At 55.9% G+C, this 13,935-nt stretch overlaps 1 protein-coding gene across 5 annotated transcripts in view; it reads left to right on the top strand.

The window, feature by feature from the left end:
• The first annotated feature begins 359 nt into the window (after window positions 1-359).
• Window positions 360-13,935, top strand: part of LOC105489797 (cadherin EGF LAG seven-pass G-type receptor 1) — a 203,970-nt gene continuing 190,394 nt past the window's right edge. For all 5 annotated transcript variants that reach the window (XR_011614219.1, XM_071080762.1, XM_011754897.2 and 2 more), the window contains exon 1: window positions 360-3,581. Coding sequence is in view for 4 of the 5 variants with exons in the window: in XM_071080762.1 (XP_070936863.1) it covers window positions 776-3,581 (2,806 nt within the window). In the remaining variant the exon portion in view is untranslated. The remainder of the gene's footprint in view (window positions 3,582-13,935) is intronic.

Raw genomic sequence — 13,935 nt, 5'->3', positions numbered from 1 at the left:
TTTGGGCGCCCGGCTCGGGCTCGGGCTCCGGGCCATGGCGCCGCCGCCGCCCGTGCTGCCCATGCTGCTGCTTCTGGCCGCCGCCGCCGCTCTGCCGGCGCTGGGGCTGCGAGCGGCCGCCTGGGAGCCGCACGTACCCGGCGGGGCCCGCGCCTTCGCCCTCGGGCCAGGCTGTACCTACGCGGTGGGAGCCGCGCGCACGTCCTGGGCGCCGCGGGAGCTGCTGGACGTGGGCCGCGATGGGCGGCTGGCAGGACGGCCGCGCGTCTCGGGCGCCGGGCCCCGGGGCTGCGTGCGCCTGGCTGGGCGCCCGCTGCCGCTGCAAGTCCGCTTGGCGGCCCGCGGTGCCCCGACGGCGCTGAGCCGCCGCCTGCGGGCGCGCGCGCACCATCCCGGCTGCGGAGCCCGTGCCCGGCTCTGCGGGGCTTTCTGCTTCCCGGTCCCCGGCGGCGGCGCGGCCGCGCGGCTTTCCGCGCTCGCAGCTCCGACCACCTTACCCGCCTGCAGCTGCCCGCCGCGCCCCGGGCCCCGCTGTCCCGGCCGCCCTATCTGCCTGCCGCCGGGCAGTTCAGTCCGCTTGCGTCTGCTATGCGCCCTTTGGCGCGCGGCTGGCTCCGTACGGGTGAGATTAGAGGTGGAGGCAGCCACCGCGGGGACGCCCTCCGCGTCGCCATCCCCATCACCGCCGCTGCCGCCGAACTTGCCCCAAGCCCGGGTGGGGCCGGCGCGACGGGCCCGGCGGGGCACGAGTGGCAGAGGGAGCCTGAAGTTCCCGATGCCCAACTACCAGGTGGCTTTGTTTGAGAACGAGCCGGCGGGCACCCTCATCCTCCAGCTGCACGCGCACTACACCATCGAGGGCGAGGAGGAGCGAGTGAGCTATTACATGGAGGGGCTGTTCGACGAGCGCTCCCGGGGCTACTTCCGCATCGACTCCGCCACGGGTGCTGTGAGCACGGACAGCGTGCTGGACCGCGAGACCAAGGAGACGCACGTCCTCAGGGTGAAGGCCGTCGACTACAGCACGCCGCCGCGCTCGGCCACCACCTATATCACCGTCTTGGTCAAAGACACCAACGATCACAGCCCGGTCTTCGAGCAGTCGGAGTACCGCGAGCGCGTACGGGAGAACCTGGAGGTGGGCTACGAGGTGCTGACCATCCGCGCCAGCGACCGCGACTCGCCTGTCAACGCCAACTTGCGCTACCGTGTGCTGGGGGGCGCGTGGGACGTCTTCCAGCTCAACGAGAGCTCCGGCGTGGTGAGCACGAGGGCGGTGCTGGACCGGGAGGAGGCGGCCGAGTACCAGCTGCTGGTGGAGGCCAACGACCAGGGGCGCAACCCGGGCCCGCTCAGCGCCACGGCCACCGTGTACATCGAGGTGGAGGACGAGAACGACAACTACCCCCAGTTCAGTGAGCAGAACTACGTGGTCCAGGTGCCAGAGGACGTGGGGCTCAACACCGCTGTGCTGCGAGTGCAGGCCACGGACCGGGACCAGGGCCAGAACGCGGCCATTCACTATAGCATCCTCAGCGGGAACGTGGCCGGCCAGTTCTACCTGCACTCACTGAGCGGGATCCTGGATGTGATCAACCCCCTGGATTTCGAGGATGTCCAGAAGTACTCGCTGAGCATCAAGGCCCAGGATGGGGGCCGGCCCCCGCTCATCAATTCTTCCGGGGTGGTGTCTGTGCAGGTGCTGGATGTCAACGACAACGAGCCTATCTTTGTGAGCAGCCCGTTCCAGGCCACGGTGCTGGAGAATGTGCCCCTGGGCTACCCCGTGGTGCACATTCAGGCGGTGGACGCGGACTCAGGGGAGAACGCCCGGCTGCACTATCGCCTGGTGGACACAGCCTCCGCCTTTCTGGGGGGTGGCAGTGCTGGGCCTAAGAACCCTGCCCCCACCCCTGACTTCCCCTTTCAGATCCACAACAGCTCCGGTTGGATCACGGTGTGTGCCGAGCTGGACCGCGAGGAGGTGGAGCACTACAGCTTCGGGGTGGAGGCGGTGGACCACGGCTCGCCCCCCATGAGCTCCTCCACCAGCGTGTCCATCACGGTGCTGGATGTGAACGACAATGACCCGGTGTTCACGCAGCCCACCTACGAGCTTCGTCTGAATGAGGATGCGGCTGTAGGGAGCAGCGTGCTGACCCTGCAGGCCCGCGACCGTGATGCTAACAGTGTGATTACCTACCAGCTCACGGGGGGCAACACCCGGAACCGCTTTGCACTCAGCAGCCAGAGAGGGGGCGGCCTCATCACCCTGGCGCTACCTCTGGACTACAAACAGGAGCAGCAGTACGTGCTGGCGGTGACGGCCTCTGACGGCACACGGTCACACACTGCGCATGTCCTAATCAATGTCACCGACGCCAACACCCACCGGCCCGTCTTTCAGAGCTCCCATTACACAGTGAGTGTCAGTGAGGACAGGCCTGTGGGCACCTCCATTGCTACCCTCAGTGCCAACGATGAGGACACAGGAGAGAATGCCCGCATCACCTACGTGATTCAGGACCCCGTGCCGCAGTTCCGCATCGACCCCGACAGTGGCACCATGTACACCATGATGGAGTTGGACTATGAAAACCAGGTCGCCTACACACTGACCATCATGGCCCAGGACAACGGCATCCCGCAGAAATCAGACACCACCACCCTAGAGATCCTCATCCTCGATGCCAATGACAATGCGCCCCAGTTCCTGTGGGATTTCTACCAGGGTTCCATCTTTGAGGATGCTCCACCCTCAACCAGCATCCTCCAGGTCTCCGCCACGGACCGGGACTCAGGTCCCAATGGACGTCTGCTGTACACCTTCCAGGGTGGGGACGACGGCGATGGGGACTTCTACATCGAGCCCACGTCTGGTGTGATCCGCACCCAGCGCCGGCTGGACCGGGAGAATGTGGCCGTGTACAACCTTTGGGCTCTGGCTGTGGATCGGGGCAGTCCCACTCCCCTTAGCGCCTCGGTGGAAATCCAGGTGACCATCTTGGACATTAATGACAATGCCCCCATGTTTGAGAAGGATGAGCTGGAGCTGTTTGTTGAGGAGAACAACCCAGTGGGGTCGGTGGTGGCAAAGATTCGTGCCAACGACCCTGATGAAGGCCCCAATGCCCAGATCATGTATCAGATTGTGGAAGGGGATATGCGGCATTTCTTCCAGCTGGACCTGCTCAACGGGGACCTGCGTGCCATGGTGGAGCTGGACTTTGAGGTCCGGCGGGAGTATGTGCTGGTGGTGCAGGCCACATCGGCTCCGCTGGTGAGCCGAGCCACGGTCCACATCCTTCTCGTGGACCAGAATGACAACCCGCCCGTGCTGCCCGACTTCCAGATCCTCTTCAACAACTATGTCACTAACAAGTCCAACAACTTCCCCACCGGGGTGATCGGCCGCATCCCGGCCCATGACCCCGACGTGTCGGACAGCCTCAACTACACCTTCCTGCAGGGCAATGAGCTGCGCCTGTTGCTGTTGGACCCCGCCACGGGTGAGCTGCAGCTCAGCCGTGACCTGGACAACAACCGGCCGCTGGAGGCGCTCATGGAGGTGTCTGTATCTGGTGAGTGGCCGTCGGGGTGGGAGGAGCAGCTCCGGATGGGCCTCCTGGAGAGCCTCAGGAACCCGCCAAGGGCCCCGCCTGGCATGCCGGGGCGCATTTGGGCCGGGCCCGGGCAGCTCTGCAAGGATTTGTTGCCGCTGGTTGGATGCTGGGGGTGAGCACCCCACCTAGGCCCAGCGAGGGGTAGAAAGCACCGCGCCGCTTCCGTCAGCATTTTCCTAGGAGCAGGCCTGTGGTTCTCCAAGTTCAAGACCACGGCTCAGCGCCTTTCTCAGCAGGCTAGTGACTCCTGAGTACAGCTATTAAAATGTGCCCTCCAGGTGATCTGGGTCCCAGGGTTTGCTTGGGGGTGCTCTTTCATCAGCCAGCCACAGGGGTCTCTGGGAAGATCAGAGGTCACTGCCCCTTCCATGTGCCAATTAATTCCAGGGTGGGACCGTTGGAAATTGTCAGATGGGTCCCTGAGTCACCCTATAATGCAGCCGGTGTTCCCTTGGTCTGGTTTTTCTGTCTCCTGCAGATAATAACAGTCGGCCTTACGTGTGTAGGGCTTTGTGCAAGCTCTTTGAAAAGCATAGCCTCATTTGATCTTGGCTTCTGCCCCTGGACGCGGGCTTGTAATTTGGGTGCTGTTGAAGAGGCCTGCCCAGTTAGTGGTGGAGCCAGTGTGGGAACCTTGCTCGCCTGCACTGGGGCTGGAGGTGAACTGAAGGGAGGGGAAGCCTCGGCTCAGCTGTCAGAAGTTTGGCCGGTCCTCCACGCCTCTGACCCTGTGTGCCAGGGCTGGCCCGCAGGGCTGGGGAGGTGTTGGAATTGGGAGACACAGAAGAGACAGAAGAACTTCGCGGGGGTTGGGGGAACAATAAAGGTCCCCTAGTGGCTCTTTGAGGTTTGCCTGACATCCAAGGATGCTATTGCAGGCAGATGACCTTATTTATAAACCCAAACTACTGCCAAGAAGATCTCAGATTGGCGGGCTGTTTGAGTCAGTGTTTCAGAGGAATTGTTTAAACAGTGAGTTATTAGGATACAACATTGCCACAGAAGCCCTGGAAGAATTAAAAAGTTAACTTTCTGATTTGTTTCGTTTCTGAGGTTGGCTGTAATTCTGTAATATAGGAAGGGTTGGATAGCTAACAGCTTCCAGTTACAGTTGTTTGCTTATAAGATGTGAAACTTACAGATTCAGTTTTGATATGATACAAACTTTTGGCACAGTTTTGGCAGTACAGTCTATTTGTTGGTGGATATTTTAGGTTTTGTGAGACTGTAAAAATGTGTGGGGAATGTGGAATAGGCCCTTAAGGGCGAATTAACCGGGGCTATGGATATTCTTAGGAAGTTCTTCTTCTGTACCACTTTATCTGATAGATAAAGCGGGGTGGGAAATTTGGCCTGTTTAAAAATGACTTGGCCCGATAATAGGGTTTAGATTTAACAAGGGACGAGGTAGTGGGAACGGATCCATGCTGGGGGCAGGGATGTTTTGTGTGTCTGTGGTATCAGTAATGTGGGTCCCCCCACTGTTAGCCAGACAGCAGGGTTTAGGATGGATTCCCTTCCAGGGAGGTTGGTTCCTGAGGGCTGTCTCACCTGGGGCGCACAGCTTGGACCACAGTTGAAGATGGGTTGGGGGCTCCATGCTGTGTAGTCACTGTCTCAACCATCCAGTTACTGGCTCTGCTCTTTTGCAGACACGCTCGTACTCTCGTGTAAATCAGGCACTGGGTCCTCATGCATCCACACCACACCTCCCCCACCCACCCAGCTGTCCCAACACACACCCAGATGACAGTGGTTACCTTTGACTGGGTTCCAGCAAGCAGTTTTCTTTAGTCTTTTATTTGCACTGTCATGTGTTTCCCTGGTAACTGGGAGCCGAGTGGTGTCATGCTGCTGCTCATTTTACAGATGCAGACACTGAGGCCCAGGGGTGTTGAGAGACCTTCTCAGGGCTGCACCGCCAGTGGGCAGGGGCACTGGGCGTTAAACCATGATCTGCAGAAAACAGCCTGCCCTTCACATTCCCCTCTCTTCCTTCGGAGAACGTTTTTGACGAATTAGTTGCTGAACTGAATTATTCCAGGGTCAAATGGGTACTCTGCTTTAATGTAGGCATACGACCGGGTGCCGTGGCTCACGCCTGTAATCCCGTGGGAGGCCGAGGTGGGTGGATCCCCTGAGGTCAGGAGTTCGAGACCAGCCTGGCCAACATGGTGAAACTCTGTCTCTACCAAAAATACAAAAATTAACCAGGTGTGGTGGCGAGCACCTGTAGTTCCAGCTGCTCGGGAGGCTGAGGCAGGAAAATCACTTGAATCTGGGAGGCGGAGATTGCAGTGAGCCGAGATCCCACTGCTGTACTCTATCCTGGGTGACGGAGTGAGATTGTCTCCAAATAAATAAACACATAAAAGGACATGTGGAAATCTCAGACCGTTTGACTAGGATTTAATGCTCCAAATAAGCAAATCACTATTGACTAGAAGATCTATGGTTCCAGACGGCAAAGCACTGGGTAGAAAACAGACCAAACAGAAAGATCAGCCCTTAAATTAACTGGAGGTTTTATTAAGGAACAATACAGGGAAGCGGTGGTTTCAAACTCATCCACTGTTTTCAATTGAGTGTTGTTGGTTCCTTAGGATTTACAGCCATGCCCTAAAGCCTTTGATGCAGTATGACTGGCCTGGAAATGCTGTATGGAACAGGCCAGCCATCAACTGGGTTTAGTGGGAGCCATTCCAGGAAGGGCTGCCAGCTTTCAGCAGAGGAGCCCAGGAGGGATGGGCGCACGGAGGGCAGGGCCTGGAAAGGCACGTGTGGTGGAGGCAGTTCATTTAGTCTGGCGTGGGGTTGAACACAATCACTGTGACTGTGACTAGATAATCGTCAGTGGTTTTATATAGCCCACCAAGAACAAAACATTTTTTGAAAACTTTTTGAAGTCAGAATATAGTGAAATTTAAATAGCTGCCAGTTTTGAATGACAGCCAGCGATACAAGATGTTCATTTTTTGCGATGGTTTTTGAATGAGATTTTAAATTCTGGGATAGGGACTTTTTATTATGAGCTTGTATAAAAGCTGTGTTTGCATTTTTCAGAGCAATGTGGCTGATGAGCCAATGGACAACTCAACCTTGAATATGCTCTGTGTTCTTTCTGGACAGTGGTCTTTCAGAAATATTGACATTCTTCATTTTATTTTTATTTTTAATTAAAAAAACAATTTATATATAATGAATTATAATATGTACATTATAATGAATTATGTGTAAGTTATATATACAAACTTGTGTGTGTGTGTGTGTATATATGGCTGTGTGTGTATGAGACAGGGTCTTGCCCTGTTGCCCCAGCTGGCGTGCAGTGGGGCATGATCACGACTCATGTCAGCCTTGATCTCAGCTCATTCCACCACCACACCTGGCTGATTTTTTTTTTAATTTGTAGTAGAGACAAGGGCTCACTATGTTATTCAGTCTGGTCTCCAACTCTTGAGCTCAAGTGATCCATCTGCCTTGGCCTCCCACAGTGCTGAAATTATAGGCATGAGCCACTGTGCCTGGCCAGGTGTATATATTTATGAGGTACATGAGATATTTTGGCACCGGTATGCAATGTATAATGATCACATCATGGAGAACGGGGTCTCCACCCCCTCAAGCATTTATCCTTTGTGTTATAAACAGTCCAATTGTACTGTTTTAGTTATTTTTGAATGTACAATTAAATTATTATTGACTGTAGTCTTGCTGTTGGGCTAAATACTAGGTCTTATTCTTTTTTTTTTTTTTTGAGACGGAGTCTTACTCTGTCTCCCAGCCAGGAGCGCAGTGGCATGATCTTGGCTCACTGCAACCTCTACCTCCCGGGTTCAAGTGATTCTCCTACCTCAGCCTTCTGAGTAGGTGGGATTACAGGTGCACACCACCCCACCCAGCTCATTTTTGTATGTTTAGTGGAGACAACGTTTCACCATGTTGGCCAGCCTGGTCTCCAACTCCTGACCTCAAGTGATCTGCCTGCCTTGGCCTCCCAAAGTGCTGGGATTACAGGCGTGAGCCACTGTACCTGGCCTTATTCATTTTTTTAAACTATTTTTTTGTGCCTGTTGACCATCCACTTTCCTCCCACTACACCCTTCCCAGCCTCTGGTAGCCATTACCTTCCTCCTGCTACCCCCTTCCCAGCCTCTGGTAGCCATTCTTCTGTCCTCTGTCTCCATAAGTTCAATTGCTTTAATTTTTAGATCTCACAAGCAAGTGTGAATTTGGGATATTTGTTTTTCTGTGCCTGGCTTATTTCACTTCACATAATGACCTCCAGTTCCATCCATGTTGTTGCAAATGACAGGATCTCATTCTTTTTTTTTTTTTTTTGAAACGGTGTCTTGCTCTGTCGCCCAGGCTGCAGGGCAGTGGCACGATCTCGGTTCACTGCAAGCTCCACCTCCTGGGTTCATGCCATTCTCCTGCTTCAGCCTCCCGAATAGCTGGGACTACAGGCGCCTGCCACCTCGCCCAGCTAATTTTTTGTATTTTTAGTAGAGACGGGGTTTCACTGTGTTAGCCAGAATGGTCTCGGTCTCCTGACCTCGTGATCCGCCTGCCTCAGCCTCCCAAAGTGCTGGGATTACAGGCATGAGCCACCGTGCCCAGCCCAGGATCTCATTCTTTTTTATAGTGGAATAGTACACCACGGTGTATATGTGCCACATTTCTTTTATCCAGTCATCTGTTGCCGGGCTGCGTTATTTTTAATTCACTTTGAGTGTGTGTCCGTGGGTACAGGGCTGTAGGCCTCTTGTTGCGGAATGAGGCGCTTGGGAGAAAGACGACGTCCCCGCCTCTCCCGCTATGTGTGTTGCAGAGCCATGGATGTGGGAAAGTGGCGTTTGTGGGTGAGAATGATTGGCGGATGAGTCATTCAGGCATGTCAGAAAATCCTGAAACTCGGTGAAATAACAGGATTGAGTAACCTTCTTGCCATTGACTTTGGTGGGGACTGGATGGTATAAAGTTGTCTAGGCTTGATAAAGCTTCCCTAAGTGTTTGCCTGGTTAAATACAGGATATCGCAGTGACTTTTAAACAGACGATTGCAAAGAAGGAAGTAGGGGCGGGCTGCTGTTCAGGCATTGTCTGGATGCACGGCATCGTGCTTTTCTGGAACTCACAGGGTAGAGAAGGATCAGACCTTTTATTTCTTTTTTTTTTTTTTTTTGAGACGGAGTCTCGCTCTGTCGCCCAGGCTGGAGTGCAGTGGCGCGATCTCGGCTCACTGCAAGCTCCGCCTCCCGGGTTCACGCCATTCTCCTGCCTCAGCCTCCCGAGTAGCTGGGACTACAGGTGCCCACAACCGCGCCCGGCTAATTTTTTGTATTTTTAGTAGAGACGGGGTTTCACCGTGGTCTCGATCTCCTGACCTTGTGATCCGCCCGCCTCGGCCTCCCAAAGTGCTGGGATTACAGGCGTGAGCCACCGCGCCCGGCCCAGACCTTTTATTTCTTGAGACAGAGTTTTGCTCTGTCTCCCAGGCTGGAGTGCAATGGCATGATTTGGCTCACTGCAACCTCCGCCTCCCAGGTTCAAGTGATTCTCCTGCCTCAGCTGCCTCGGCTTCCCAAGTAGCTGGAATTACAGGCACCCGCCATCATGCTTGGCTAATTTTTGTATTTTTGTAGAGATGGGGTTTCACTGTGCTGGCCAGGCTGGTCTCCAACTCCTAACCTCAGGCGATCCGCCCGCCTCAGCCTCCCAAAATGCTGGGATTACAGGTGTGAGCCACCGTGCCCAGCCTGGATCGGACCATCTTAAATTGCTTCAGTGGCCAAGCAGGATTCTGCTAGTGTCACACCTTCCCAGGAGAGTTCAGTGCTTTTGGCAATGAGTTAACCGTTTCAGAGCTCTGATAAGTCTGGAGATAGTGGCTTACTCATACCTTGAGAAACACTGCCTCACAAATGAGGAGTGTTGATTCATTTATTGAACACCTGCTGTGTGCGAAATCTTGGAGAGCCATTGTGATCATGACTTCTGCACCTGGGTGGAGATGGACCATCGGATGAGCAAGGGGCCTGAGCTCAGGGGCAGGGTGGTGACGCCAGGTGCAGGCAAGGACGGGCTGGGACCCTTCTGTACCCCCCTAGGCATGTGCAGTGTGTGCCAGGCAGGGAGACCAGGAGTCGGGGGGATCCCCTGGGTTGGGAGAGGGCTGACTGTGGAGGGTTTGCTGGGCCTCCTCGGGAGGATTTAGGCAAGAGCTGGGGCCCGTGTCCCAGCTGCTGGGCGGTAAGAGTGGAGGGGAGGGAAACTGGGGACATCATGCTTGCTCCAGCATGGGGGTGGCTGAGGAGGGATTTGCCAGCTTAGATGGTCAGACATATTCCAAATGACATGCTCCATGTGCCGGGAACCCTCCCAGGCTCTGCCGGCCCCATCATTTGCAGTTCTCCCGCCGCCACCCTATGGCGTGCAAAGTACTGTTGCCACCTCCATCCCAGAGATGAGCAGACCGAAGACAGGGCTCCCAGGGCACCAGCTTGTGGTGGCAACAGTGGGATTTGAACCTGGACCGAGCAGCTCCTGAGGCATGTTCCGTGTCTGTGCCTTCCAGAAAAACCTGGCTCTGGGAAGATGAGAGTGAAACTGAGAGAGGCGTGTTTCCCGAGCCAGAGTCCTTAGTGGGAATCGACTCTGGGGAGAAGACATAAGGCCATTTTTGGCCCCGTGTGGCTGGGCGTCTTTGAGACTGTCCTGAAGTTGATTGTGTGTGCCGGTCTGGACTGGGGAGACCAGCTCAGGTTATGGACACACAAGTGAGGGCGCTGGCAGTTAGGAGGGGACCCAGGCCCAGCCTTGAGGAGCTATGGCCTGAGTAGCCTACTGGGTGGGGAATGGTCTGCTTGGGAGCTGGAGCAGGAATAACCACGTGCAGGGGAGGTCCCACGGGTGAAGGCCCTGGAGGCTGAGGGAGGGTGAGGGTCTCCGAGGGGGTCATCCGTGATGGATGCCATCTGGTGGTTGGAGAGCCTGGGGACAGAGATGTGATGGGTTAGCCAAGGGCAGGTCCTTGGTGGCCTCTGTGAGATCTGAGTGGAGTGGTTTGGGGGTGCCTCTGAGGAGCAGATGACAAGGTCGCTGGCATGAGTGGGGTGGGAACAGGATCCAGCCTCAGAGGGAAGGCGGGGTGTCATGGGGACGGGGCCTGCACAAGGCCGAGCTAAAGGCCCCGCACAGTTGGCAGGTTACAGCACCTATCTGTCCTGCCACCTAGCGTGGGCACCGGCCCCTCGCAGGGGCGTTGGGAGTGGGCAGTGTCAGGTCTTCCTCAGTGTCTCCCAAAGGGCTGCTGTGGCCAAGCTTCGTAGATGGGTTTGCCAGGATAGTAACTTCTGCCTCAGTCTCTGAGTCATCAGACCTGGAGGGGATGGAGCAGCTAGAGGCAGATGGGAAAAGGGGGCCTGGGAGAAAGCAAGGGGCCACAGCCCCAGGGGACATGGACTCACCAGGGCAGGGCACCCCCCTCAGCACCAGCTGCCTGGGGACAAGAGTTCTATGCCTGGCCCCATGTACGGACTGGGGTGTTGAGAGACCATTTGTAAAAGTCCAGGTGAAGCAGCAGGCAGGTGAAACTCCGGGCGAGTTCCTGGAGCCCTGGGCAGGAGCCGGCAGGAGGGGCGGTGCTGGCCGTGCCTGGAACGGGCCCATGTTGCTGGGCATGCGAGAACTCCATGCCGGCCCCAGTGTCACTGCTGACAGTCCCCTTGGGTTTGGGCTGGTGTCTGTGCCTGCACGTTTTGAAACCCGACAGCAGAACCTGTTTAGGAACGGGACAGGTGGGTAGATGGGGGCTGGGACCCCTGGCAGTGGCCACCTTAGCTGGGGTGTGGCCTGTGGCCTGGTGCCACAGGGCTCATCCCTGCCAGCACTTGGATACAAACAGAAGTAGATTTTATCGTGTGGGTGCAGCATGTAGAAAATAATCCTGAGTTTGGCGTGATTTCTTCAGTTCACAGCCTTGGGGGAAATCGTTTTCTAAGTTTTTTTCTTCTTTTCCTGTAACCTGAACGCACAGGTTCATATAAATGCCCCAGATTCCCTAGAATGAAATTCCTGAATGCTGGGAGGGACTGTAGTAAACGACTCCCCCTTTTTTTTTTTTTGAGACGGAGTTTCACTCTTGTTGCCCAGGCTGGAGTGCAGTGGCGCGATCTCAGCTGACTGCAACCTCTGTCCCCCGAGTTCAAGTGATTCTCCTGCCTCAGCCTCCCGAGTAGCTGAGATGACAGGCATGCGCCAACACGCCCAGCTAATTTTGTGTTTTTGGTAGAGATGGGGTTTCTCCATGTTGGTCAGGCTGGTCTTGAACTCCCGACCTCAGGTGATCCGCCCACTTTGGCCTCCCAAAGTGTTGGAATTATAGGCATGAGCCACCGCGGCTGGTCATAAACGACCCTCTTTAATTCAGTGACCCAGGCTTCCTCTTGCTTGTTTTGGGAGGAAATGCAGGTGGAAGTTCAAGCTCTGAGGGTCCAGAGGCCAGTCTTGCATTAGTGGCTGCTCCTCGTGGAGGCCCCTGGGCTTCCCTCTCCTGTGGCCTGTGAGCCTGGGGCCTGGTAGGAGGTGTGGATTATTTCTGGAATGAGCCAGAGGGGACCCTCGGAGGGGTGACGGGAGGGGGCTGCCTGCCAGGTGGAGGGCCCAGTGACTTTACTTGGGGTACAAAGGGAGCCACGCAGAAGCACGGACAGCCCCCAGGAGCTGTTTTCGGTTCCTCCCACACGTGCTGAGGGACTTAGCCCAGGGTGAAGGGATGGGCGTTTTTCAGGAAAACACCAGTGGCTGAATTCTTAGGCTTTTGCTTCAGGTAAGGACTTGTGGATATCTTAGCAATCAGGTCCCCTTTTTGGGCGTGAACATTCCATAGCTGGGAAAAGCTCCACACCAGCCTTTTAGTGGTGTCATCCCTCTAGCGCCTGTTCTCTTGTCCTGGATAAAGGCCAGGGGCTCTTAAACAAACAAAACACACACACACACACACACACAATACACACACACACAACACACACACACACAACGGGGGTGGGGGCCACTTTCAAGGTCATCGTGTGAGGTAACACCTTTCCTTCCAGCCGCCCGACACACCAACTTCGCCCCTTCTAGTTGTCATGGGAAATGTGCAGGGCACAGGGTGTGTCCCTCAGAGCTGCGGGCCTTGTCTGGGGGCTTGAGCGTGTCCCAGGCACAAGGGGCTGGCCTGTAAGAGGGGAATCAGGTAGCCAAGGCAGCTGGCCCAGAGCAGGGGTGATTGAGAAGTGGGCGTGGGGCAAGAGTGCTGTTGCTGGCCCGCCTGAGTCTGTGTGCTTCCCAGCACCCCAGTGCCTGTTTGGGCTGTGCCTGCATCATCTCAGTGAAATCTTACAGGATCCCCATGGTAAGGGCAGAGAAACTGAGGCTAGAGAGCTTGTAGCAGCAGGAAGAGCCAGGCGCAGACTCTGGGGTCTGAGTGCTCTAATCGTGGTACTGGCAGCCACCTTCGGTCCCCTCTGTCTGCCAGTGGCAAGGCCCTGGGACACAAAGCTGGGGATTTCTGAGGACGGAAGCTCAGTGCAAGTGACTGCATTGCCTGAAACAGGATGGCTGAGAGTTGCCTGCACGTGGTGCCTGATTGAGGGGGTGGGCGACGGTAGCAGCCTGCTACAGGATTGTGGGAGGGGCTAAGGCTGAAGAAGGGGCTCCTGGGAGCCTTCTCTGGGTCCCTGTGGGGTCTCTTGTGGTAGAGCTGTCACAAGAAGCTGTGGAGTGCAGGACTGGTGGTCACCAGGTGCAGGGAGACAGGCATGTCACTGGTCAGAACTGGAGGCTCTATTTGGGGAGCCTGGGGAAGGAGATACCAGATAAGGAGGCTGCTTGGAGCAGGGGCTGACGCAAGCCTGTTGAGGGGCCTTCCAGCTCAGAGAAGCGGGATTCTACTGGCCAGGGAGCTGCCTTTCTCCTGCCCTCTCTTTTTCCCTCCCTCTCTCTCTCCCTCCCTCCCTCCCTCTCTCCCTCCCTCCCTCCCTCTCTCCCTCCCTCTATCCCTCTCCTCCCTCCTTCCCTCCATCCCTCCCTCCCTCCATCCCTCCAACTATCCATCCACCCATCAAGCTTTTTCTTTCTTTTAATTTAATTAATTTATTTATTTGAGACAGAGTCTCGCTCAGGCACCCAGGCTGGAGGGCAGTGGTGCAATCTCGACTCACTGCAACCTCTGCCTCACAAGTTCAAGCGATTCTTATGCCTCAGCCCCTTGAGTATCTGGACTACAGGCGCGCGCTACCACACCCAGCTAATTTTTGTATTTTTAGTAG

The sequence above is a fragment of the Macaca nemestrina genome, chromosome 15 (assembly GCF_043159975.1).
Source record: "Macaca nemestrina isolate mMacNem1 chromosome 15, mMacNem.hap1, whole genome shotgun sequence".
Lineage (NCBI taxonomy): Eukaryota > Metazoa > Chordata > Mammalia > Primates > Cercopithecidae > Macaca > Macaca nemestrina.
Note: the sequence above shows the minus strand (reverse complement) of the source record. Positions and strands in the feature narration are given on the sequence as shown.